Below are 24,878 nucleotides of genomic sequence, written 5' to 3'. Positions count from 1 at the left end.
ATGATTACTGAACTCTGCATGCAGTTCAAAATAAAACACCATAACTCTTCTCCGTACCGGCCAAAGATGAACGGCACCGTGGAGGCTGCTAATAAGAATATTAAGAAGATTATACAAAAGATGACAGTAACATACAAAGACTGGCATGAGATGTTACCCTTTGCTCTTCATGGTTATCGCACTTCAGTACGAACTTCGACAGGGGCAACTCCTTTCTCTTTAGTCTACGGAATGGAAGTTGTTTTACCGGTGGAAGTTCAGATTCCCTCTCTAAGAATCATGAAAGAGGCAGGTTTAGACGAGGATGAATGGATTCAAACTCGACTCGATCAGATAAATTTGATTGATGAAAAGAGACTTGCGGCTGTTTGTCATGGGCAGATATATCAGAAGCGCATGACCCAGGCATTTAACAAAAAGGTCAAGAGACAGGTGTATCAAATTGGCGACTTGGTAATAAAGCGTATCATTCTACCACAAGGTGATTCTAGAGGCAAATGGACTCCCACATACGAAGGGCCGTTTGTAGTTAAGAAGGTATTCTCTGGTGGAGCCATGATGCTTGCTACAATGGATGGCGAAGACTTCCCACATCCCGTGAACGCAGACATAGTTAAAAAATACTACGCATAAAAGAGACCCGCTAGGTCGACGTATCTAGGCAAAAGTAAGGGCTTCCCGGCGAACCAAAAGGGTTCGGGCAAAAATTAGGGATAAAACATATAAAAATGTACGCCCGGCAAGTCGAAAACCTGAAAAGGCGGCTTGGGCAAAAAAGGGGTATCCTGGTGGACTGAAAACCTGAAAAGGCGGTCCAGGCAAAAACTAGGGATTAAAGCGTATGACTATGTCCCGTTCTCGGTCAACTTCACCCAAGTCAAAGGGACTGAACAAGCCAATCACTTCTATCCGACAGCAGGAGATGAGAGGCTTGAAGACATAATGACAGTAGTGGAACTAGAATCAATAGGACTTTTTCTTCATAGCTTTTCTTTGTTGTCTCGACAATTTCCTCTTACTAGGATTTCTGTCTCCTTGTATCCAAATTGCCTGTTTATAGGCCCTCTTTCAAAATCAGTACAATTTTATTTCCAAAAAGGATGCTTTTGTTTTACTTTTTCTGTTTTGTTTGCATAAACGTCCATTGATTTAATTTGAATTAATATATGCATTTGAATATGATCGATGTTTACCAAAAATACATGCATAAAATAGAGATCATAATTACTAAAAGACTTCGGGATCGAGGATAAGGTCTAACCATGCTTTCAAATGAATCCGTTGCTAATTCTATTCCCCAGCAAAGCCAGTTATTCCCTAGAAGAAATTGGCATTATTCCCCAGCAAAGCCAGTTATTCCCCAGAAGAAATTGGCATCACTAGACAGACTGGTCATCTCTTCCATCCCCAGCCAGGCTTCTGGTGAATATTTCTACCATCAAACAAAAATCAAATACCCCCAGCTAAGAAAGGGTCATCAATACAAGTATCTCCAACCAGAATATGGGGATTTATCTTCCCCTGGCGAAAATTCTCAGACGCATAATTCATTCATTACATCATTTCACATCATACGCATGCATATAATGTTCGCATTTATTTTCGAAAGCATAACACATCTCATGCATCATGACCTGGCATGAAGCTAACTTTACTTTTCAGGTTAATCATCCTCCTGGTACAGTCAAAATAAAGATCCATTCAGACGGATACTCTTATTGATTACATTCAAGGTTCAGATACATCTTTCAGATGTAATCCATATGAACATTCATTCTGACAAGCATTCTGATATCCTCCTAGTGATGGCATCTTTAAGCCCATCCCAGACATTTATTGCAAATACAACATATACAAATATTGTCAGATATAGCCTAACGTACGGTTCATTCTGATTCCGCTTAACGTATGGTTCATCCAACTGTTCCAATACGGTCTAGCGTACGACCCATTTGGATGTTCATCCCCTCAGATACGATCTAGCGTACGATCCATTCTGATCTTTATTCCTCAGATACTACCTAGCGTACGGTACATTCTGAAATGTAGTCTAGCGTACGACTACCCTTTCATCCTCAGATACAGCCTAATGGACGGCTCATTCTGCCACTCAGATACGATCTAGCGTACGATCCATTCTGATCTTTATTCCTTAGATACTACCTAGCGTACGGTACATTCTGAAACATGGTCTAGCGTACGACTACCCTTTCATCCTCAGATACAGCCTAATGGACGACTCATTCTGCAACTCAGATACGATCTAGCGTACGATCCATTCTGATCTTTCATCCCCAGTGAAGTCACCGCCTAATGGATAACTCATTCTGCTATTCAGATACGATCTAGCATATGATCCATTCTGATCCTTTATCCCCAGCAGTGTATGACTCATTCGGATCCTTATCTCATTAGGTTCAGCTCACCCTAATATCGCCTAACGAATGACTCACTATACGGTCTAGCGTACGACCCGGTGTGGCACCCGTGTCTTCAAATGTGGTATGATGTACGACGCACTCTGAAGCTCTCATCATCAAACTTCCTGGATGGCATCGTTAAGCCCATCTCCATCAAGACTAAATAACAAGTGCAAAATTTTGGGGCATTCTAGTGTTCAATAATCTTCCACCTCCAGACCACGAATGGCGTACATACCATTCTGACTCTCTCGGTTTAAGAATATTGAACAGGGGCAGCTGTCATACCCCAAAATTTGCCCGTTAATCTAGCAAGACATTTTTCAAGGCACTCCAACTCACTCTTCAAGGCATTGATCTTAAAGGAACAAAGACCCAGCACACAAGTGGCCAAATCCAGAAAATGACTCAAAATGGCTTGCTCGCTAGGCGAGCAAAATCCTTCGCCTAGCGAATCTTGCAAATACCAGAAATTTTGGGCTTCATTCTGAGCCCATTAGGTCACAAAACTTATTATAAATAGTAGAGCTTCATTCACAAACGAGAGACAGAGACGGACGGACAGAAACCCTAGCAAGGAAACTCTAACAGAAGCAACCGAGCAAACCCTGGAGGCTAACCCAGAGAATTCAGAGCAACCCTAAAGCAACCCTAAAGGAAGCCTTGGAGGAAACTCATTTGCACAAAGGTTACCTCCGCCCAATTCAATCCAGCGCCAACCCTAAAAGTGACTTGCCAATTCAAGGTTGCAATTCAATTGCAAACAGGTTTGCATTACTATTACCGCTTTATGTTCTTAATTTACATGTGATATCATAATTGAATTCATAAATATATTTGAGGTTTTGCCTGTGGGTTTAAATATGTCTGAATATCTTGAATGTTTAACCATGTAATTGCTATAATGGATGCCATGGGGTTTGAAGCTTGCTGAAATCGTACTGTTCTAAAATTCAAAACCTGCAGCCGTTCGCTAGCACATCGCTAAGCGAACATGTAGCGAGCGTTCGCTAGGCCTTCGCTAGGCGAGGCAGCAGCGAACATGACAGTCACTGATTTTTCTGTTCCGATCTTCGCTCATCTGACATGTTTTATTATCACCATGCATTGTTTACCTGACATTATTACTGTTGTGATTCCTTTTGTTTGGTGTGATTCTCGATTGCACCCTGATTTGGTATTCTGACCTGTTTGCTGAATTTTGTAAGGGTTCACATACTCCCGGAAAAGGTAGCTTGCTAAGTATTCCACTTTATTTGTGGGATACCCTTGTGGAGATTCATCCTAATTACCTAATTGATTATAAAATATTGCCTTTGAATACGTGATCTTGGATCTCTCTTTGTTGCCTTACGGTATTACGGTATTACGGTATTACGGTCATGTCCCGCGAATGTGGGGATACACTTAGCAAAGACCCTTCGGTTAAATCATCATGTCCCTGTAAGATAAATCATAGTCCCTCGGATGTTGCCTACGAATATATGATTTTTGTCCCTCGATGACCCGTCGTTGTAGCCTACGGTTAAATGATGATCGTCCCTTCGAATGCTAAGGTATCCCTACAAATGTTGCCTTCAATGACCAATCGATGACCCTACGATGTCCCTTTTACATCCAAAGGATAAAACTACTTACTTCTCAATAGTAAGGACAGTTTTACCCTCATAAGGATAGGAAATGCCCATAAAGACCTTGGGTAGGTATAACTCTTAAATGCTGACTCACAACCTAAAACATTTTTCATACATCACACTTTGCAAAACATCTACTAGAAAATCACCACTTGGTATACATTCATACTAGAATCATTGCCAAGTTATATTTTTCTAAACAGCTTTGCAAAATTAAACGAGATAAATACTTTGTATACATTCATACAAGAATCATTACAAAGCTAAACTCTCTTTTCAAAACATTTTCTAAGCAGTTCACAAACACTTTTTCAGACAAGAAAAACATAAGTGATCCAGCAATTAAGAGCCCATGGATAACCATGGATACAAAGGGTGCTAACACCTTCCCTTTGTATAATGTACCTCCCGAACCCAAAATCTAATCAAGGTCTTTCCTGTTCTTTTCCACCTTTCCTTATTGGATAAAAGAAAAGTCGGTGGCGACTCTTGCTATCCGCGACATTTGCTTTCCAAAGCAAAAACACACTAGGTCAGATCACCGTATGACAGTAATCACTAAGAAGTCCATTGTTGCTCTTCTAGACATGGAGAAAGCTGGAGGAAGAAGAATCTACAACATTAATCCAAGGGCAAAGTATCTGTCCCATGAGATCAATCCAACAATCTTCCAACATAACAATGAACGCAAACACTCCAAGAACAAAGAACTACATCAGAACCTCCGGGTCTGGCTGAAGATCATCTTGGGCACAATCCATCATCGCCCAGCTTCCAACTCCTTTGACTATATCAAGACAGACCAGAAGTGCATTTTGTACTGCATCCACAAGGGTCTGAAGCTCTGCCTTCCAACACTCCTCTTCAAGTACCTCAGAGACTCTGTAAGAGATACAAGAAACAACATGAAGCTTAGAAACTACATCCCTCTAGGGAGGCTGATCTCTAACGTTCTGATCAAAAGCGGTCTCGTGGACCATCTGATAAAGTTCAGACTCATGGAAGACGTGATGATAGATACTAGGAGAGCTCTGAACACCCGCAATATGAAGAGCATGGGGATTCTGGATCAAGTAAGGGTCAAACCTACTCTGGACACCTCCTGGGATGCTCTCAAAGATCAGAGGAAGATCCCAAATGGACTCTATCTGTTCTCAAAGATCGACCCTCCAGAAGTAATCTTGTAATACTTAGATGATCTGTGAAAATAAGGAGTAGATATCTCAGACTTCAACTTAAGCCAGCTGCCAGAACATCCTCTCAACTTCATGAAGCGACCACGAGGACCATTTGAGAAGGCAAAATAGGCGAAGAAAGCAAAGCTGAGAGAATCCTCTAGATCAAGACCTCCAGTACCTCTGACTGGATCTTTTGGTAAGTCCGTTTCTCTCACTCCTTCTGTACAACTTAAGCATATTGCTTCCTCTATCCCTCAACCAACACCCATATATACCAACTCAGACACTCCTCCCTCAACCACCAGAACATCTAACCAACCCTCTCAGAAATTCAACCTTGCCACCACAACCCTACCTGTTTCAGAAGCGGAAATGCTAAACAAAACAACCTCACCCTCTTCATCTTCTTCTCCAGAATCACCCCCCTACTATAACATTTCCACAAATACTGAACCATCTGACCCTCCCTCTCCAACTCTGGCTCAGCTCCAAACACGTGTTCTGGCCTCCCAACAGCCAACACAATCCATACCTGAACCAGGAGTCACCTCATCACCCATAGAAGAACCAAACACAACCACATATGACCCTCCACCATCTGAAATAACTCACGCTGAAACTCAACCACCCAACTCTGACATACCCCCACCAAATACATTCGCTGAACCACAAACTCCCACACCCAACCTAAGCCCTCCCACTTCTCCACCCATAGCCTCTGAACCTGAAAACACCCTTCCAACCCTTGAGGAAGCAATAATGGTGTTTGTAGAAGCTTCAGTTGACAAGGTCAAGTCTCTGACCATCAACTCTAGCATCAGTGATGATCCTTCTGCTGTAAGGACACACTGGAACAAAGTAATTGGTTGGATGATCTCTTAAGCCTTCAAGCTGAAGGGCCTCTCTGAACAAGTCTGCAACGACTTCATCAGAGACTCTAAGATCAGACTACAGGAGCGCCTAGCCAGAGAAGCTGAGGAGCGAGCCCGCAAAGAAGCAAAAGAGAAAGACAAGCAAGAAGAACTGCAAAGGATCAAGGAAGCTGAAGCCAAAGCTCTAGCTGATGTCGCTGAAGCTAAAGCACAAGCCAAAGCTGCCGCTGAAGCTGAAGCATACCTTGCTGAAGAGTCTGCCACCAGGGTAGAACCAGATGCTCTGACTCAGGGGGAGTCCTCCACTTTTGTCCCTCTGGTTCTAAAGACTCTGGAAGATCTTCAGAAAGAACAGAAGGAAGTCCGAGCCAGATTGGATCAATAGGACTCAGTAAATGTCAACATTCAAAATCTGCTGACCCAGCTGCTCCAGAGGATGCCTCCACCTCCAAACCCTTAGGCACCTAGGACTTGTTTATGTGTTCTTTTGCTTGTTGCTCTGATTTTCTAGTTGCTTTCTATTTTGCTTGTTTGTTGTTTGTGTTTCTAGCTTCTGTACCTGCTATGTGAGTATATCTATATATCTTTTTGCCCTTTCATTTCACTAAGTCTTTTTTATTCTGACAAAAAGGGGGAGAACTAGAAACAACTCTGATGAAAACATATCTAACTCCTATCAGAACTCTGCAAACATTGTTTCTAATCTCTTTAACTTAGAAATTTGCAGGAAAGTATCTAGAAACACCTTATCATGGAAGGTCCGGTAAGAACTTCTGAACTCCTAGACTTATCTCAGGGGGAGCTCACTTCCATTTGATCTAAAACTCTTATCTAATAATTGTTTCATCTATAAATTAAGATTGTTTTGTCATCATCAAAAAGGGGGAGATTGTAAGAACAAAATTAGTTCTACAATAGAATTCCAGGATTTTGATGATAACAAATGATGAAACCAAAAATGGCACCCTAACGAAATTTTTCTAAGTGTGCAGGACACTAAACAGCAACAAAGGACTCTGATCATTTTATCAGATACAAACATCGATCAGATACAAAGTGCTAGAGGATCAGACGCATCTGAGGAAGAAGTGCGCCCAAGAAGTTCTGAATCTGAGCAAAGCAAGACAGTAAATAGAACCAGAAGCTCTAACATCCACTGGTCTTAGTTCTGATGATCTAGAAGACTAGTACTCTGAGAAGCTCTGATGTAACTTCAACATAATCTCCTTCTGACGCATGACTCCAAGATAACAAAGACTCTGATGAAGATTCACCAAATCCAAAAAGAGTAACGGAAAGAATCTCTCAATATGGAAATGAAGTATTTTAAGAAAGAAGTTATTCAGGGAGACAAAATGGTTATGGCAAGAAATACAAAAGTAATGACATTGAATGCTCATCAAAGACCAATATTTTGTCATCACTCTAACGGTCCTTCTCACTACTATATAAAGGACATCTTACCTCATTGAGAGACACACAACAACGCACATAAAAAGTCATTCATATTCTCTCTCAACTTTCACGAGCTGCTGCTCATACGTGAAAACTCTTGCTCAAATATTCTGCTGTAATACTTGCTTACTCTTAGAAGCACTTTCTATTACAAATTTATTTTGCTAAATTGCTTTTGTTCCTCAAGTGACTCTGCATAGTCTGTATACTTGAGAGGACTAAGAGATCATTCTCTTAGACGTTTGGTTGTATTAATATTTCAAGATTAGTGGATTAAGTCCTTTTTGAAGGCGAAATCACCTTAGCCGGGTGGACTGGAGTAGCTTTGTTTTATAAGCGAACCAGTATAAAATTTTGTGTGTTCTTACTTTTGAAAAAACTTTTAATTTCTAAAACAATTCAAACCCCCCTTTCTTGTTTTTCTCACCTTCATTTTTTACTTTAATTTTGGATGTAGTCACAAAACACATTCAAGAGCTAATATTGAGATGCATGTTTTTTGCAGATGATATAGTCTTACTTGGAGAGTCGAATGAGGATTTAAATGAGAGGTTGGAGACTTGGAAACTATATTTTTTAGGGATTTTATGTGGTTGAAAGGTATCACTTAAGTTGAAGGGAAAATTTTATCGGTCGGCAGAAGACTTGCGGTGTTGTACGAGATAGAATATTGGATGATTAAGAATGAACACGGGAATAAAGTAACTATATAAGAGATGAGGATGTTGCATTGGATGTGTGGTAAGACTATACATAATAAGATTATAAATGACAATATTAGAGAGAGAGAGAGAGAGAGAGAGAGAGAGAGAGAGAGAGAGAGAGAGAGAGAGAGAGAGAGGTATCGCCTATAATAAAAAATATGGTGGAAAATAGACTTATGTGGTTTGGACATATAGACAGAAAACATGTAGATTATATGGTAAGGATAGTTGATCAGATAGAGATGAGACAAAACAACTAGAGTAGAGGATGACCTAGAAAAACTATAAGAGAACTTATTAAAAAAGATGTAACACCCACATATTATATATAATGTAATACTGGTACTGAAATACATAAGAGTCTATCGACAACAATGTGTGTGTGTGTGTGTATATATATATATATATATATATATATATATATATATATATATATATATGTATATATATATATATATATATATATATATATTCCCAAAAGAACTACAAACTATGGCACAATATGTACAAAGGTGTCTAAGATAAAACTAAGAACTAGATTATTCTCTAAATGATCTCAAAGTAGTTATCTACACAGCGAAAATTTCATCCCAAAATATTGAGTAGTCAAGCCATCTTGTCTTTGCCCTTTACCTGCACAGAACTTCCTGAAAATATACAACAATCACGGGGTGAGATGATAATTCCAGTGGGTTCCCTATCTTACGGGTTCACTCGGCTCTAAAGGGTTTCTACACAAATCCCAACTCAAGTCAAAAGGGGAAGAAGACTTAAGTAACGGGAAATTCTCGCAATGTATGGAAACATGTCTCTTGAGTTCGTCTAACTCAAACAATAACTAATCGAAAATCGTACTGAGGTATCTTTCTCTGGCCAACCCTACGTCTAGGATTATCAACACGGGTCACGGATCCTTGTATCATACTTCAACTTTTTTGTGGATTTCGAATTCTAAGTGATAACAACCTACTTTAAGAATCAACGCTCCATTGGGACTCCAAACCCATTTCGTGTTTTTCCTCGTATGGTACTCTAACCCACTTTGAGGTTCACCATTTTATGGCACTCTAACCTATTTGGTTAATATGAAGTATTTGTGTGTGTATACCAATTCTTACGTTACATAAGTATCACAACTTGGGACGGGCACAATAATGGGTTTGCTTCCGAATATGTTACTAGATAAAAAATGTAATGTGATTGTGTTCCACAACCATAAGGTGATCACATTCACCCTAATATCATATTATCACTATATGTTCCTTACAAGGCACATCATTCTTAAGTGTGGTGATTAAGTGTGGCGATTAAGTTATTCATATAATCTAAATCATGTATCTAGTCTTCCTAACCTAATTAGAGCTCTAGGTTAACTCATATTGTTCATCATGTATTTCTCTTAATTATTGCTAATTTAATACATACATATTACAATATATGTCATAAGGCACACATAAGAAGTAAAGAGCATATTACATTCATTACAAACAACATGCAAGAAAGTATCATCAAATATCATTGTGATATAGAATTTTAAACAAGATTTCCAATGCATTCGACCGCATATTAATCGGAGTTACAGTTCTCGAGTTATGGTGAAAACAAGAACCAAGGTATTTTTCGGAATGTTATTAAGTTCGCTTAGCAAGCTCTAGCAAACTGGTAGCGAATAAACTTTGTTGAGCAAACTCCTAACAAACTAAGTCAGTAGCAGACTTCCCCTGACTTTTCTTAGTGAACTGTAGCGAAATGATAATGTCAAAACACTACCACGACACATTTGGATGGGGAAAATACCAATTGACATATAAGAATAATGGAATAGCATATATGTTGTTTATTTGGTGAAGTAACATGAACTGATGCCTATAAAGTTACATTTGTTGAGGTATTGTTATTTATTATTGTTTATTGATGTTGTAACATGAATTGACTGTTGTGTATGATGAATAATGTGATGTATAAATGGTGAGATGTGTATGGGGATACTTTTGGTGAACCTTTTTGTGATAATGCATGTTGTTGAGAGTCATGCATCATAGTGCACAAGCTTCAGTCCAATTTTAATGTGCTTTGGTCCTATGGTGGGAATCGGGAGCGAGTAGCCAATTTCAGATGGGAATCAATAAAGCATTGCATGTGGTGATGGTAACGATTTGATGTGCTCTGGTCTTATGATGGGGATCAGAAGCGAGATGAACCTGAGCGTTCATGAATGATATCACATGCATAACGAGTCAGTTGTAGAGTACATTTGCATATATGATTGCATATATTGTTGGTTTTCATGATGTTGTTGATTGGATATGATTATGTAATTGTTGTCATGAATTAGGTGTGAGAATATGTTGTTGATGGTTGTGTAACGAATGTATGCTTGATGTGTATTCTCTACCTTAGTGTTCTTTACACTATTTATATTAGTTTGTTGTTTCTCACCCCATTTACTTTGATGTTGTCCACCATAAACAACTTACAGATACCCAGGAGTAGAGTTTGCTGTTGTAAATGAAAGTTAGATCCTGGAGTTACTTCGTTTAGTTTCATCGTTGTTTTAGAAGTCTTACTCTGATCTTGTAAGATCAGGGTTGAGAATGTTTGTTTGCTTATTATGTTTGTTCGTGTTTAATTGTTTATTTAGTTTATGTTGGAGTTGCTCAAGAGTTAAATATGACAACTCTTTACTTTGTAAACAATTTATTATGATTTGAAGATTGACACTAAAAGTCTAAGTTGCAATGTTTTCTTACTTGAAATAAATTGATACCGCCATAATGATACCATATGTGAAGGTGAGCGTGTGATGACATGTGTTATATGACGCTAATATTTTATGTTGCGGTTTGTTATTTGATTTATTAAAGGTTTTGTCGGTGGTGACATCTTAGATTGTAGTCATTACAACAAAAATGGGTTTAGGCAACAATGAAAAACTGCCCCTTAAAGGTATAAAACCGTTGCTTAATGCTTTAGGGGACGGCTTATCAAGCGTGGAATAAACAGCCGCTGCTTATTCCATTAGAGCGCGGTTTTTTGATTTCTACCTACGGATTCTGAACACCATCGCCTTAAATATCAAAGTCCACGGTTTTAGTTGAACTTTTAAGCTGCGGTTTTCAAGTAGCAACATAAAATAACTGTCCCCAAAACATGTGAAAAGGCAATGGTTATTAATAACCAACAGATGTAAACCGTAGCTTAATCTATAATTTCATTTACACAACACACATAACCGCGCCTAAAACAAAGGAATATACTACGGTTTTTGATAAGCAACGCATAAAAAACTTTGTCTATAGATTGAAAAACAAATCACACACACACATATATATATATATATATATATATATATATATATATATATATATATATATATATATATATATATATATAATGTTAGACTTTGAAAGACATAATTAGTATAAAATTTTCCTGTTGTGCACTTTAAACTTTGAAAGATATAATTAGTATAGAATTTTCCTGTTCATTTATATGGTGATACATTTGTGATCATATACCTTCACATTATTCTAATAGATTATTTTTCAATATTATTAGAAGAAGCACATTTATAAATTGAAAACATATATAAATATGAAGTATTAATAAGATGAAGTGTAATCAACTCCTTGAAATGCAAAAAATACAAATATTTTCAAAATAAATCCAAGCAATATAAGTTGTAGCTAGTTGGCTTATGTAACTCCATAAAACAAAACATAATCGTCAATATTTAAATCAATGGCGGTCTTTATCATATTCATTGTGTTGAGGTTCATGAGAATCATCATCTTGAAAATTATCATATTGAAAATCATTATCATCTTGATCATATTGAAGATCATCATCATCTTGATCATATTGAAGATCATCATCATCTTGATTATATTGAAGACTATCGTCATCTTGAAGATCATCATCTTGTTCATCTTGAGGATCATCTTTGTTTCTAACCTATAAATATGAAGAATTTATTTTATATATTATTCAATAACAAAGTTACAATGATCAAAGCGGCATATGCAAGGCTTCAAATGACTCAACATCCATGCAATAAAGATTCAATTCAAACAATTGATAGTTATATATTGCTCACTAACGAAGTTTGCACGCTTAGAATTCAAACTCGAATCTATGAAATTTATACATGAATCTTACCATCTAAACCAATATACAATGATAATTTTTAAAAAACATAATAAAAATATGCATGGTAACATATGTTCACAATATTCAACCTAGCTAGCATGAATATATACTAACTTAATGAGTAACTTATAAAACTAACACCGCATATTTAAAAAATTAAACAACTATAAAATAACAACTCAACACTTAATAAAATAAATGTTGATTTTTATTAATAAATGTTGGAATATTATCATTGTGCAAAACTTCTCTCATCTTATCATTTACTTCCTCTTCACTTAAATGTGGATTTTATTGCATATAAATGCTTTTCAAAAGTGCCTCCATTGCTCCCATCTTTTGCGCCATGTCAGAAATCTTACCATCATATTGCATTTTCATTAAAGAAATTTCTTCATTTTTTTTAACAATGGTGGTGTGACAGTTCTTCCATAACATCTCACTCTACCGGGCTTTTCTTTCCCAAACAATGATTGAAATGCTTGTGTTCCAGCTTCAACTGAGTTTTCAATAGATTCTTGAAGTTTATCCTAATATTTTAAATTATTAGTTTTGAACAAAATTAAAAATCACATGTGTATTTATAATGAATATTATAATTTAACTTACAATAGCAAATTGGGTTTCCCCATCCACTTGTTTTCCCTTGCGACTTTTTCGAGTTTCAATAAACATTTCAGCTTGAGTGACTTCTTCTCCATCCTTTTTTGCTCGCTACATGATTATTCATATATTAAAAAAAATACTACTTAATAAGAGATTGAAAAAACAACTTATTCTATTGATAATCACACACAAATATCATACCAATTTTGCACGAATTCTAGCAAAATTTGTTGGTCCTACATGATACATAAACTTTTGCTTGCTCCTATTACCTGCATTCTTTTTACTAATATCCTACAATACATAAAATAGTTCACCGAGTAGAATCAATGTTACATGTAAAGAAATTGAATTAGTTCATTGAGTAGTAAGTATTTAATAAAGATAGTATGAAAATGTGCACAATAATGTCTAAGCAGAAATTGTGCTAATATGGGGCTGCAATTGTGTTTCATTATGTCTATATTGTCTTTACTACTAAACATAATTAGAAATTGTCTAACTAGAAAATATGTTAAATATGCAAAGAAATTTAACTGTGTTTCATACCGTTCGAAACTATGCACATAAGAAAAAGTCATGCATCTTATTTCATATTAGTTGAAATGAAGCAAAACTTTATCCAACAAGTATATACACACACATAGATATTAATCAGCACATCAATATTAATTATAGATAGTGTATGATTTTCAAATCATTTTGCTTAAAAAGAAGAAAATAATGGAGCAACCAACCAACCAAAAGATGAAAATTGATATGTTATGATATTGTATAACTATGGTGCATCTTTGATTTACACCTTTTGTTTTTCCATTCTAATATTTTAATTGAACATTTTTCTTACTATATTGAATGCAAAATAAATAACTTACCTGAACATGATTATCTTTCCAATACACTAACAATTTCTTGAAATGATATTCAGATATACTCTTTGGACGGTTCTTTAATCTTTCCTTCATACTAGAGTACTTTAGGAAATGATCTCTCTTGATAGAGTATTTGTGCCGTCTCCAAGCATCATTTATTCGAGAAAATACTGCTTTTTTTCCTCTCTCAGGAATGTTGAACTTCGTCTGCAAAAATAAAACAGTATTTGTCATCAATTGTAGATAAATATTTGATCATTTAAAAAATATGAAGTTTTACTTTTCATACATTAATATATTTCCAAATACGATCATTATGACACTTAGGATCTGCTTCATCTTTAAGCAACTCTTTGAAATTTGTATAAATCAATGGACAAAAATCTGCATTCCTTGCTATAGTTCCAAGGAAATAGCCTAAGTCAGAAACAGTTTAGTCATCAGGTCCAATTGCCTCTCCAAAGTCATCTAGAGTAACTTCTTGACGGTCTTTGACATGTCTTGCATATATTTTTAAACAACGTGTTGGTCCATAGTTGTCCCTGTTTTGACATCAAACAATATAATGTAAGATAAATCATAACACATAACATACAAATATGACTAACAAAATAAATTAAATATTAAATATTTTCTTGGTCTTAAATAAAATGTTTGTTTCATGAATTACTCTGCAAGTTTATTTTATTATTTTAATTCCAGATTTAGTTATTTAATTAGTATAGTAGATGTTTGTTTCATGAATTACTCTCCACAGTTTTCAATTCATTAAGTTAAATGGTTGCTATCAATAATCAAGGACATATACTCTAATAATTGGTAACTAACTAATCTTATGTGAGGTCATTTTGGTTTTATGAAATTAAAACAGGATTAAAATAATTGTATATTTTTTGTTGATCAGATATAACAGTGTACAATAATACTATATTCTTCCTAGCTTCTTCTATTTTGAAAAGTATGTCCCTCCTTTTATATGATCAATTAAATTTTTTAACTCTGTTAAGTTATTCTTGTACCAAAATGTTATTATAATATGAGTTACTAAACACCAAAAACTTAAAGCAATTGATGTTATAATTTGAAACAACTTTCACGCTAAGCCTATGAAAGCAAATACAATCTCACTAAAATATTATAACACCCTTATATAATAAACCCTAATAACCATATGACGTCCTTACAAAATAATTTTTGTAACAAAAAATATTTAAAGAAATATTTTTCAATTCAGATTTGGAGAAATAGGAAGGTTAGAGTTTTAGCATAATTTAAGTATTTGAGTAATTTTATGAAGAATGAGACTCACCCTTGGAGACAAATATGGCAGATAATTTGAGGCGATGGTTCTGCTCGAGCGATTTCTAATTTCACAAACAGAAAGGAAAAAATGAAGGTATTCAAAACAGAGAAGTAAATGAAAAAGATGAACAACAAAAGATTTTGATGGTAAGAGGTATTTATGAGAAATAGAATGAGAATGAGAAACTTACTCTTGAGAGGTGTTTGTAACAAATGATGCAACAATACAGCGGTGAGTTGCAGCAGAAAGCGTGCGGTGGCCGGCGTGAGAGTATGTGAGTTATAGAGAAAATATTTCTTTGAGTAGAGAGAAAGAAGAAAAGACAGAACGTTATGTAGAGAGAAAGAAGAAAAGGCAAAAAGTTGGGTAGAGAGAAAGAAGAAAATATAATTTAGGATTCAATTGTAATGAATCAGCTTTTAGAAAATTATAAGAAAAAAAATACGAACGTTAAATTATAAATAAAATTTCAAACAAAAAAAATTCTAATGAAATGAAAGTGGTCTAGTGGTAATGTATTTTTTCTTTGAAAGAGAAGATATGAGTTTGACTCCTTGGTTTTTTAATAAATTTACCCTTTTCCATTTAAATATAACATCATAAATTAATATAGTAAATAGACGACGTTTATATTATGCCCGCATTTTACTAACCGTAGCATAAAGTATATAAGGGACGATTTTTCACGCTTTGCCAAGAAACTCGTCCATGCATAAAAAGTGCGGTCTATGATACCTTTAGGTGACGGTTTTTCAATCGTTGCCTAAAGTATAAAATGTTGTAGTGAGTGTAAAGCTTAATATATAAGTTTCGAGGTTTAGGATGTTACAATTTTCCCCTACTATGACTAATTCTTGAAACAATGTGCCTCTGGTGGGACTAACTTTTGAATGATCAAGTTCCTTAACTGATTTCTCATTGCTAGAAGTTCCTCGATGTTAAGTGCTAAGTTGAAAATAAAATTGTTCCTTTAAAAGAGTAATTCTAATGTAATGCTCATGCGAATTTTGAAATCAAAGTTATTATCGAGATCATGTTGTAAAGTACAATGAATGGGTTAATGTTCAAAACACAATGTTGATCTCGACATTCAAAGCGTGAAAATAGCAATGCGAAAAGTATGACCAAGACAAATAATTAGCAAGTTTCTTTGGAGGCAGGTTAACGTAATCTTGCGATAGTATGTTTCAAAACAAACGTTGCTTCAATTAGGTCTTTTGAAGGTTACAACGTGGTCTGCTTCACGATTTTTGAAACAAAAGGATATAAGGCTCAAATTTTAAATTTTTGCCCACCCATTCTTCTTGATTACGATCTTGATTACAGTTTTGGTGTTGAGAGTTAGCAGGCATATGTTGAAGTCGGCGAGCAGGTTGTTGGTTGGGAATTTTGACGTCAGGATGAAGCTAATAAACAAAGAGAGAGAATGCTTTTGAAGATATTTCTGATTTTGACATAAAGAACATGGTATGAGAAAGTTATTCGAAGTTTGCCTTGTGTAAGAGGGGATTGTTGTGAGACTTAGAAGTACTCCTAAGTTCAAAATGATATTTCGATAGAAGAGTTCGTTCGACACCTATTTGGATTTAAATGAAAGAGGGATAACCGTATTTCATTCTTATCTAGTTTTGAAGAAAAGACGCGTGGAGTGTTGTCCTGAATTGCAGACATGCCGAGTGCGACGTGTCAGTGCCTAGGAGAAAAGTCATTGGTAATGGTTATTTAGATTTAGTATATATAGGAGTCTTAGTGTTAGGATTTTGGGTGTTCAATTATTGTACAATCACTCAGAATTACTCAAAGTATCTAGCGTGTTGAGAAACGAGTATAATTGAGAATGTACATTTGATAACACCACTTTCTTTATATCAATCAAAGTTTGTTTATACCTTTTGTCCAGAATTTATCTTTTAATACAAGTCATTTATCAAGCGCTTTTTATACACTTTATTTACATTATGCGATTTATCCCTTTGAAAATGCTTTAAACAAACATTCTTCATACATGAATAATGTCGAAATGTTCATCCTTTTTCAAATACAATTTTAAACAATAGCACATGTCCTAGGATCAATCTGGTTGATCATGTGAGTAACCAAAGTGTTCTTAATTTGGAAGACCAACAGTTGTTTACCAATTTTCACGGTAAACAAATTGGCACGCCCAGTGAGACTGTGCTAGTGTTTTAAAACAAATTTCTTCTTTGAAAATCTTTCTTCGTTCTTCATTTTTTGAGTATCTCTCTGTATAACTTCGTTGCATGTTACTAAGAAGTGGTAAAGTAGCCACAACCAACGAATATAGACCAAGGAAAAGATACACGAGAAGAATGGTGAATCCACCAAATAATCAGAACCCTTTAAATAGTAATGGAGAATCACCCCATGCATCGCCGCCAGGGGGAAGTACGCTCGCAATGTCTGCCGCAGAACTTGTACCATCCACAACGAATTTAATGCATGTGTAGTCGATGGCCCACAATGGGCCTATTCTGTCTTATGTGGGCCCACAAGGCCCACTAGTAAATCCTTTAGGAATGCAGGGTCCACCAGTGACCCCCCCTCCATGGGGAAATCAATTTTTTAGGCCTTATGTGAATAGTTTTTTGATGCCTGTAAATGGTCACGAACAGTCATTTGGCATACCAACTTCGATGATAGTGAATTTACATAATTCGATGTCAACATATGCAGACCCACTGGTGAACTTATGAGTACTTCACTAACCTTAGGTTTTTGGGGGGGCAATTTGTTGGTTGGAAATTTCGACATCAGGATGGAACTAATAAACAAAGAAGAGAGAATGCTTTTGAAGATATTTCTGATTTCGTCATAAAGAACATGGTGTGAGAAAGTCAGTCGAAGTTTGCCTTGTGTAAGAGGGGATTGTTATGAGACTTAGAAGTACTCCTAAGTTCAGAATGATATTTCGGCAGAAGAGTTTGTTTGACACTTATTTGAATTTGAATGAAAGAGGGATAACCGTATTTCATTCTTATCCAGTTTAGAAGAAAAGACGCATGAAGTGTTGTCCTGAATTGCAGACATGCCGAGTGCGACGTGTCAGTGCCTAGGAGAAAAGCCGTTGGTAATCGTTATTCCGATTTAGTATATATAAGAGCCTTAATGTTAGGATTTGGGGTGTTCAATTGCTGTATAATCACTCAGAATTACTCAAAGTATCCAGCGTGTTGAGAAACGAGTATAATTGAGAATGTACGTTTGATAACACCACTTTCTTTATATCAATCAAAGTTTATTTATACCTTTTGTCCAGAATTTATCTTTTATTACAAGTCATTTATCAAGGGCTTTTTATACACTTTCTTTACATTATGCAATTTAGCCATCTGAAAATATTTTAAACAAACATTCTTCATACATGAGTACCGTCGAAGTGCTCATCCTTTTTCAAATACAATTTTAAACAATAGCACATGTCCTATGATCAATTTGGTCGATCCTATGAGTAACCAAAGTGTCCTTAATTTGGAAGACCAACTGTTGTTTACCAATTTTCACAGTAAACACACACCCTGGTTAAGGGTGGTGAGCATACGTTGTTGTTGCATAATAGGGCTTTCCACCTCTAATTATAATAGCGTTTGTTTCTCCCTCTTTCCTTTTCTGGAAGTTCCCAGAGAACTTCGTTGCTCCTCTCGATGCCCCAACAATATCAAGAATCTTCCTGCTCTTCAGCCATTGTTCAATTATTTCTCCAATAGTTATCAGATCGGAGAATCCAGAAGTCGCACCGCTAATTATCTTCTCAAAGAAGGGAGGATGTAAGGTATTCATAAATAGATCAATAAGCTATCATTCAGCTAGAGGTAGCTCAACTTGAGCAGTTAGCTCTCTCCAGCGTTGATCATACTCCTTGAAAAATTCTCTATCTTTCTTGGTCATGTTCTAAAGTTGTCTCCAGTTTGGAGCCATATATGCGTTATACTTATACTGCTTCATGAAGGCCTCTGCTAGGTCCATATATGATTGGATCAGACCACTCTCTAGATTCATGTACCACTTGAGAGATTCCTCGCTCAAGCTATCTTGAAAACAATTGATCATTAACTTATTGTTGTAAGAGTGTGGTGCCATATTCCTGCAATACATTATCAGGTGACCCTTTGGACAACTAAGTCCTTTATACTTTTCAAAGTTTGGGACTTTGAATTTGGAGGAAGAGTCACACAAAGGACCCTTTGAACGTATTTCAATCTCCTTTTCCAAGATATGATATTTCCCCTTAGATTCATTATTCTCGACTATCACTTCAGGATGAGTATCTTGAGGACCAACAACGTAGAATACAAGATGAGGATCCTAAAAGGGACCTTGGTGTGTTGAAAATCCAGCGTGATGCACTTTCGTTACTACCAGGATTAGTACGGGTTGCTGGTTCTATTATGTCTGGGTCATTTTTAAACAAAACTGCGCGGTTCAATTTGGTTTGCGGTTTGTATTTTGCAAACCGAACCAAGTCGCATTATGTTACAACCCAACTTACACTTAACTCACATCCAACCCAAACCTAAATCTATTATGCCTCCACCTTACGATTACAAACAAATTTCTCTTCCTCACACTTAGGGTTTCAATTCTAGCCTTCTCACATCTCTCCTAGCAATATCACATCTTCTTCGCCAAATATATCTTGGATATTCTTCTCCAATCTCTACTCTCTTATATTGTTTCTTTTTCATCTTCTCATTTTTATGCCATTGTTCATTCTTTCAATTTCGTTTTTATTGCACATTTTCTTTTCTAATCTCTTCTCTCTTATGTTCTTTCCTTTTCATCTTCACTAATATCTCATCTCCTCTATGTTTTTTTTTGTTTAATTATAATGTTTTTGATATTATTTTATACTATGTTTTAAATTTATTATTTTATTTTTGTCTAATCTAATTTTTACATACTAAATGAGAAGTTGTTGTCCAAGTATGATGACCTTTATTGTTGTTTTATAGTGCATGAATGAATAAAACAAACTTATGTTGTCATTGATATGTGTATATATCATTCAATAATTTTTTTACAAAAAAATCAATCGAACCGAATCAAACCAATTAGTTTGATTTAATTACACACAACACATATTTTTTTCTCGTCCAATAACTTTTAACATCAAAGACGCACAAAATCATCGCTAACATCCTTAATATAATACTACTAATAAATAATAAGACCTTAAAGAGAGCTTAAATGGGATTTAGAAACGAACGGTGAAGATTCGCCTATGATTGAAAAATCGAACGACATAGAGCCGACTCAGGATGAGGAACGATGGTGGTGTCTGATTCCAATGTCACGACTGAAGAACAATACCCAAAATATTCCAATCGATCGATCAAATTGGGATTAGGGTTTCATATTGGATCGAAATGGATTACGCTACAGAGTTTTCCATGGATCGTCGTCCTCGAAAAAGGGCTAAATTGGCTTGGGAACTTCCTCAAACCCACTCAAAGGTAACCCCTTTCAGTTTCTCCACATTCATCAATTTTATCTTTCTTACAAACAATAATTATATTTTGGGAATAAAGCCACCGTCATCGTGATTTTAAAAACTAATGTTATAATTTTGCAAAATTGTTGTTAGGAATTTGTTTTGATCCTGAAAAGAGAGTTTTTTCATTATTGTCAAAATTGTACATTTGATGCTTAGCATCTAACGGTGTTTAGCATGATTCAGTATGTTTAAATAGTTTTCTGGATAGATATTCATTTCAATGATTTTAAACACTACAAATTTTTTTCTTAAAAGTTGTTAGTTTAAGAGAAAAAAAGGATGGGGATACATTTCAGTTGTTGTTTCTGTAGTGTGTAGTATGAGTAAGTGATTGTGTGTAGGCTCCTTCGGGGATGTATTGTGGACAAGAGTTTGCTAATGTGACAACAAGCTATGGAACACTGAGGGTACTTCCTGACCAAGCTGGTCTATCAATAAAAGGATTGGCGGAAAAAGGCTCTCCCCAATGGCGAGAGGATGATAAAGATGGACATTACATGTTTGCGCTCGGAGAAAATTTAACTTCTCGGTGTAAATGCATTTAACCACAGTTGAAAAGCTTTTCTCCGTTTTCTCTTTCCATTAGACATGCTTATGTTGCTGGTTGAACATTCCAAACTTATGTTATGGTCATTATTTATATGATTGTGCAGAATTCTATCTATTATTACTTTTCCAACATTTACTTTTATTTATTTATTTTAAGAGTGTTTTATGATAAGTAATGACTAATGAGAGTTGTTTATTTATCTCGTTTTCTATGAAAACATTAATTTTTTCACATGCATGCTCAAAATGTATATTTGAAGTTTGGTTAAGTTGCATCATTACTTTAACTTTTTTACCCCCGGAAAATATTTATCATCTTCAATCTGTAACTTTACTTAAACTTTCATGTGATCTCGTATTATGTTAATATTCCAATTGATAGGATCTTTCCCTATAGTTTTTCTAAACATACTTTCCTACTAAAAATTTCTCAAAATTTCCTTGGGAATCTTGACAAGTAAGGGATTTGTTTTGATGTCTCCATTTGTATTCATTCTCAATTTCATGTAATCCTAATGTGTCTCTGTTTCTATACGTGCAGATAAGATCCTCAGAAAAATCGGTGAAGGTTATTATAATCATTATCTTCTTTACTTCTTTTAGTGTATATATATGATTTCAATATTAACCCTACATATGTTATCTGTTCTATGTTTTTAGGGACTTTCGGTCAGGTTTTGGAATGCTGGGATAGAGAAATGAGGGAGGTAGTTGCCGTAAAAGTTGTGAGGAGTGTAAAGAAATACCGTGAAGCAGCAATGTTAGAAGTTGATGTGCTCCAATTGCTCGGGAAGTATGACAGGAATGGCAGTCGGTAAGTGTTTTTTCTTCTTCTTTTTCTTTCATGTGCACCACCGCTAATTGTTTGTGTCAATTTAAAGTTGTTTAATCATATGCAGCTGTGTTCAAATACGCAACTGGTTTGACTACCGGAACCATATTTGTATTGTGAGTATCTAATTGACATATGGCATTGTTATTTCCAAACATCACAAACTTTCATGGGGGTTAAGACTTGTCTGAAATTTTAATGATCTTACAGGTATTTGAGATGCTTGGACCAAGCTTATATGATTTTCTCCGGAAGAACAATTATCGCCCGTTTCCAGTTGATCTTGTCCGTGAGCTAGGAAGACAATTGTTGGAAAGTGTAGCATGTGAGTAACCGTCCTTTCATTATTTCTATTCTTTCCAAAGTTGATGGCCAACTCCAGAGTCATATAAATGACATTCTTCTACCGTCTTTAGGATACTTATGAACTTATGATGATTAATTGTGGATTTAACCAATAAATTTACTTGTTCACTTCTTTTTCCCAATTGTAACTCTTATGATTTATCATTTAAAACCATTTTACTTATCGTGAATGAATATAGATACCTCATGAAACCCACCCTCCCTAAAAAGAAGGGAGGAAATTGTTAAATGTTTAAATGATATTTATGTTAGCTGTGTTACTAAATTGGCAGTTGTACATGATCTGCGCCTCATCCACACTGACTTGAAGCCTGAGAATATACTTTTTATTTCCCCAGAATATGTAAAAGTGCCTGACTACAAGGTATTTCTGCTTCCTGTGGTTGAATTTTAGATTGTGTTTTTCTCAGTTCTTCAAAATTTTGTTTCTGATGGTAGAGCTGAGTCTTCTTTATAGCATGCCTAAAAGTTGTTCGCTAAAGCTTAGTCAAATTATCACAAAATTTTAACCTGCAGGTTATGTTCCGGTTGCCAAAAGAGGGAACCTCTTATAAAAGACTGCCAAAATCAAGTGCTATTAAGGTTATTGATTTTGGTAGTACTGCTTATGAGCACCAAAATCACAACTATATTGTCTCTACTAGGCATTATAGGGCTCCTGAGGTTATTCTTGGTGAGTTTCTACTTCTCTTTGGTAGTGTGGCGTATATTATCCCAACCAGGCATTGTCAAACCAAGATCACAGCTATATTGTCTCTACTACACCTATGATTTTCATATTCACTTTGTTTAAAGCTTTATTGTTTTGTTACAGTTCAAAAGTAATTGTAGCTTGTTTATTTGTTACTAGGACTTGGTTGGGGTTTTCCTTGTGACATTTGGAGTATTGGTTGCATTTTGGTTGAGTTGTGCTCGGTATGTTGAGTTCCTCAATATAGTGATTCATAAGCCTTAATATTTGATCCAAATATACTACATGAGCAACCTTATTAACTGCAAAACGGTTTCAGGGAGAAGCGTTGTTTCAGACGCATGAGAATTTAGAGCATCTAGCCATGATGGAGAGGGTTTTAGGCCCAATGCCTCCGCACATGTTGAAAAGAGCAGAGTGTGTACCATTCCAAATGAATAAATTAATATTGTGTCTGTTGAAATTCTCTAATTGCTCCCGTCACTTGGTTTCTTGCACAGCCGCCCCGCAGAGAAGTATGTCAGGAGGGGTAGACTAAACTGGCCCGAAGGAGCAATCTCCCGAGAAAGCATCAAAGCTGTCTTGAAACTACCTCGACTTCCTGTCTGTAACATAATTTAATTATCTAGCATAATTTTCTCTTTGGTCCCACATTCTAAGTGTTTATTTATGTATATTTATTTTTGCCAGAATCTGGTGATGCAGCATGTGGATCACTCGGCTGGGGATCTTCTTGATCTCTTGCAGGGTCTACTTCGGTTCGACCCCATGAGCAGGATGAAGGCTCATGAAGCACTCAGGCATCCCTTTTTCACTGGGGAGCATTACCAGAGGTATTAAATATAGGGTTCATCACGTCATCGTCAATAGATAACTGGTTGTTGTGTTGTGTTTGGCTATAGATAACTGCAACATTTGTAACGGTAAGTTTTCTTTTCATGGTGTTTTTTTTTCTTGATATATAATGCTGTGTGTAGGGGGCTTATTACCCCCTTCATATTTGCCTAGATTTGTAGATAAATTTATTGTCTGAAGAATCTTTCTCCATCTCCATTTTTGTACCATTGAAATGTAATTATAATTATAAGCATTTTACTTTCGATACAAGTATTTGTGTGACCAGATTGACTATGTGCTGATTGATAACACATGGAACTTGTAAATTATTCCACTGTGGTCATTAGCAAGTCATGGCACAGTAATTTCTATTTAATGCGGATTTGAATTTCAAGTTACACCCACCGGACTAAGGTTTAGTTTATCCGTGGTTAGTGATTCTGATGTACTTTAGGAGTATTATCATCCTTTACTCTGAAGTAAGAAATAAGAACACTACACATAGCACTGCACAAGTCAAATTGATGCAAATGGACTCATGGTTTTGTGCCTATAAATTGGTTATAATAGGGGACACAGGGAGCGTCCTAACGCCCACTTGGCTGTTATATTGTAGAGGGCTGGCCACATGGTCTTCCTCCTGCATTGACTACAGGCTTGCAACTGATATACTGCTTCAAGTTATTAATTTCACATGCTTGCAAAGTTCTAATTTTTTGCCTTGTTTTTCAATATTGCCGTTGATTGTACTTATTAGGGACGTTAATGGGGCGAGGGCGGGGAATACATCCCCCACCCCGTCTCGGTCCCGCCACAAGTATTTTCTCCCAATCTCTGTCCCTGCATATCCCCATGGTCCCGCAAATATACATAAACATATAAAAAAATATTATTTTTA

General features: G+C 35.9%; 3 protein-coding genes across 4 annotated transcripts; 2 read left to right on the top strand and 1 right to left on the bottom strand.

The window, feature by feature from the left end:
* Positions 1-5,604: 5,604 nt before the first annotated feature.
* Positions 5,605-6,489, top strand: LOC127079773 (uncharacterized). The gene is made up of 2 exons (XM_051020142.1): positions 5,605-5,994; positions 6,130-6,489. The coding sequence occupies exons 1-2, from the start codon at positions 5,605-5,607 to the stop codon at positions 6,487-6,489; spliced, it is 750 nt and encodes a 249-aa protein (XP_050876099.1).
* Positions 6,490-12,001: 5,512 nt separating this feature from the next.
* Positions 12,002-15,778, bottom strand: LOC127079772 (uncharacterized). The gene is made up of 8 exons (XM_051020141.1): positions 15,769-15,778; positions 14,180-14,307; positions 13,894-14,097; positions 13,220-13,312; positions 13,022-13,126; positions 12,856-12,942; positions 12,422-12,424; positions 12,002-12,217 (listed from the first exon to the last, which is right to left on the bottom strand). Exons 1-8 carry the CDS (start codon positions 15,776-15,778, stop codon positions 12,002-12,004), a joined length of 846 nt encoding a protein of 281 aa, XP_050876098.1.
* A 4,571-nt stretch (positions 15,779-20,349) lies between these two features.
* LOC127082989 (serine/threonine-protein kinase AFC1) lies at positions 20,350-24,250 on the top strand. Of its 2 annotated transcripts, XM_051023222.1 has the most exons (12): positions 20,356-20,664; positions 21,047-21,236; positions 21,796-21,822; positions 21,915-22,068; positions 22,154-22,202; positions 22,297-22,411; positions 22,725-22,816; positions 22,969-23,125; positions 23,303-23,367; positions 23,463-23,560; positions 23,644-23,746; positions 23,834-24,250. In XM_051023222.1, the coding sequence occupies exons 1-12, from the start codon at positions 20,578-20,580 to the stop codon at positions 23,981-23,983; spliced, it is 1,287 nt and encodes a 428-aa protein (XP_050879179.1). In that variant the 5' UTR covers positions 20,356-20,577; the 3' UTR covers positions 23,984-24,250. The 2 variants fall into 2 exon arrangements, with proteins under 2 accessions (XP_050879180.1, XP_050879179.1); XM_051023223.1 differs by lacking the exon at positions 21,047-21,236 and having other exon boundaries at positions 20,350-20,664.
* Positions 24,251-24,878: the final 628 nt, after the last annotated feature.

The sequence above is a fragment of the Lathyrus oleraceus genome, chromosome 5 (genome assembly GCF_024323335.1).
Source record: "Lathyrus oleraceus cultivar Zhongwan6 chromosome 5, CAAS_Psat_ZW6_1.0, whole genome shotgun sequence".
In the NCBI taxonomy this organism is placed as follows: Eukaryota; Viridiplantae; Streptophyta; class Magnoliopsida; order Fabales; family Fabaceae; genus Lathyrus; species Lathyrus oleraceus.
The sequence above is the reverse complement of the archived record's forward strand: the minus strand, read 5'-3'. Positions and strand labels throughout refer to the sequence as shown.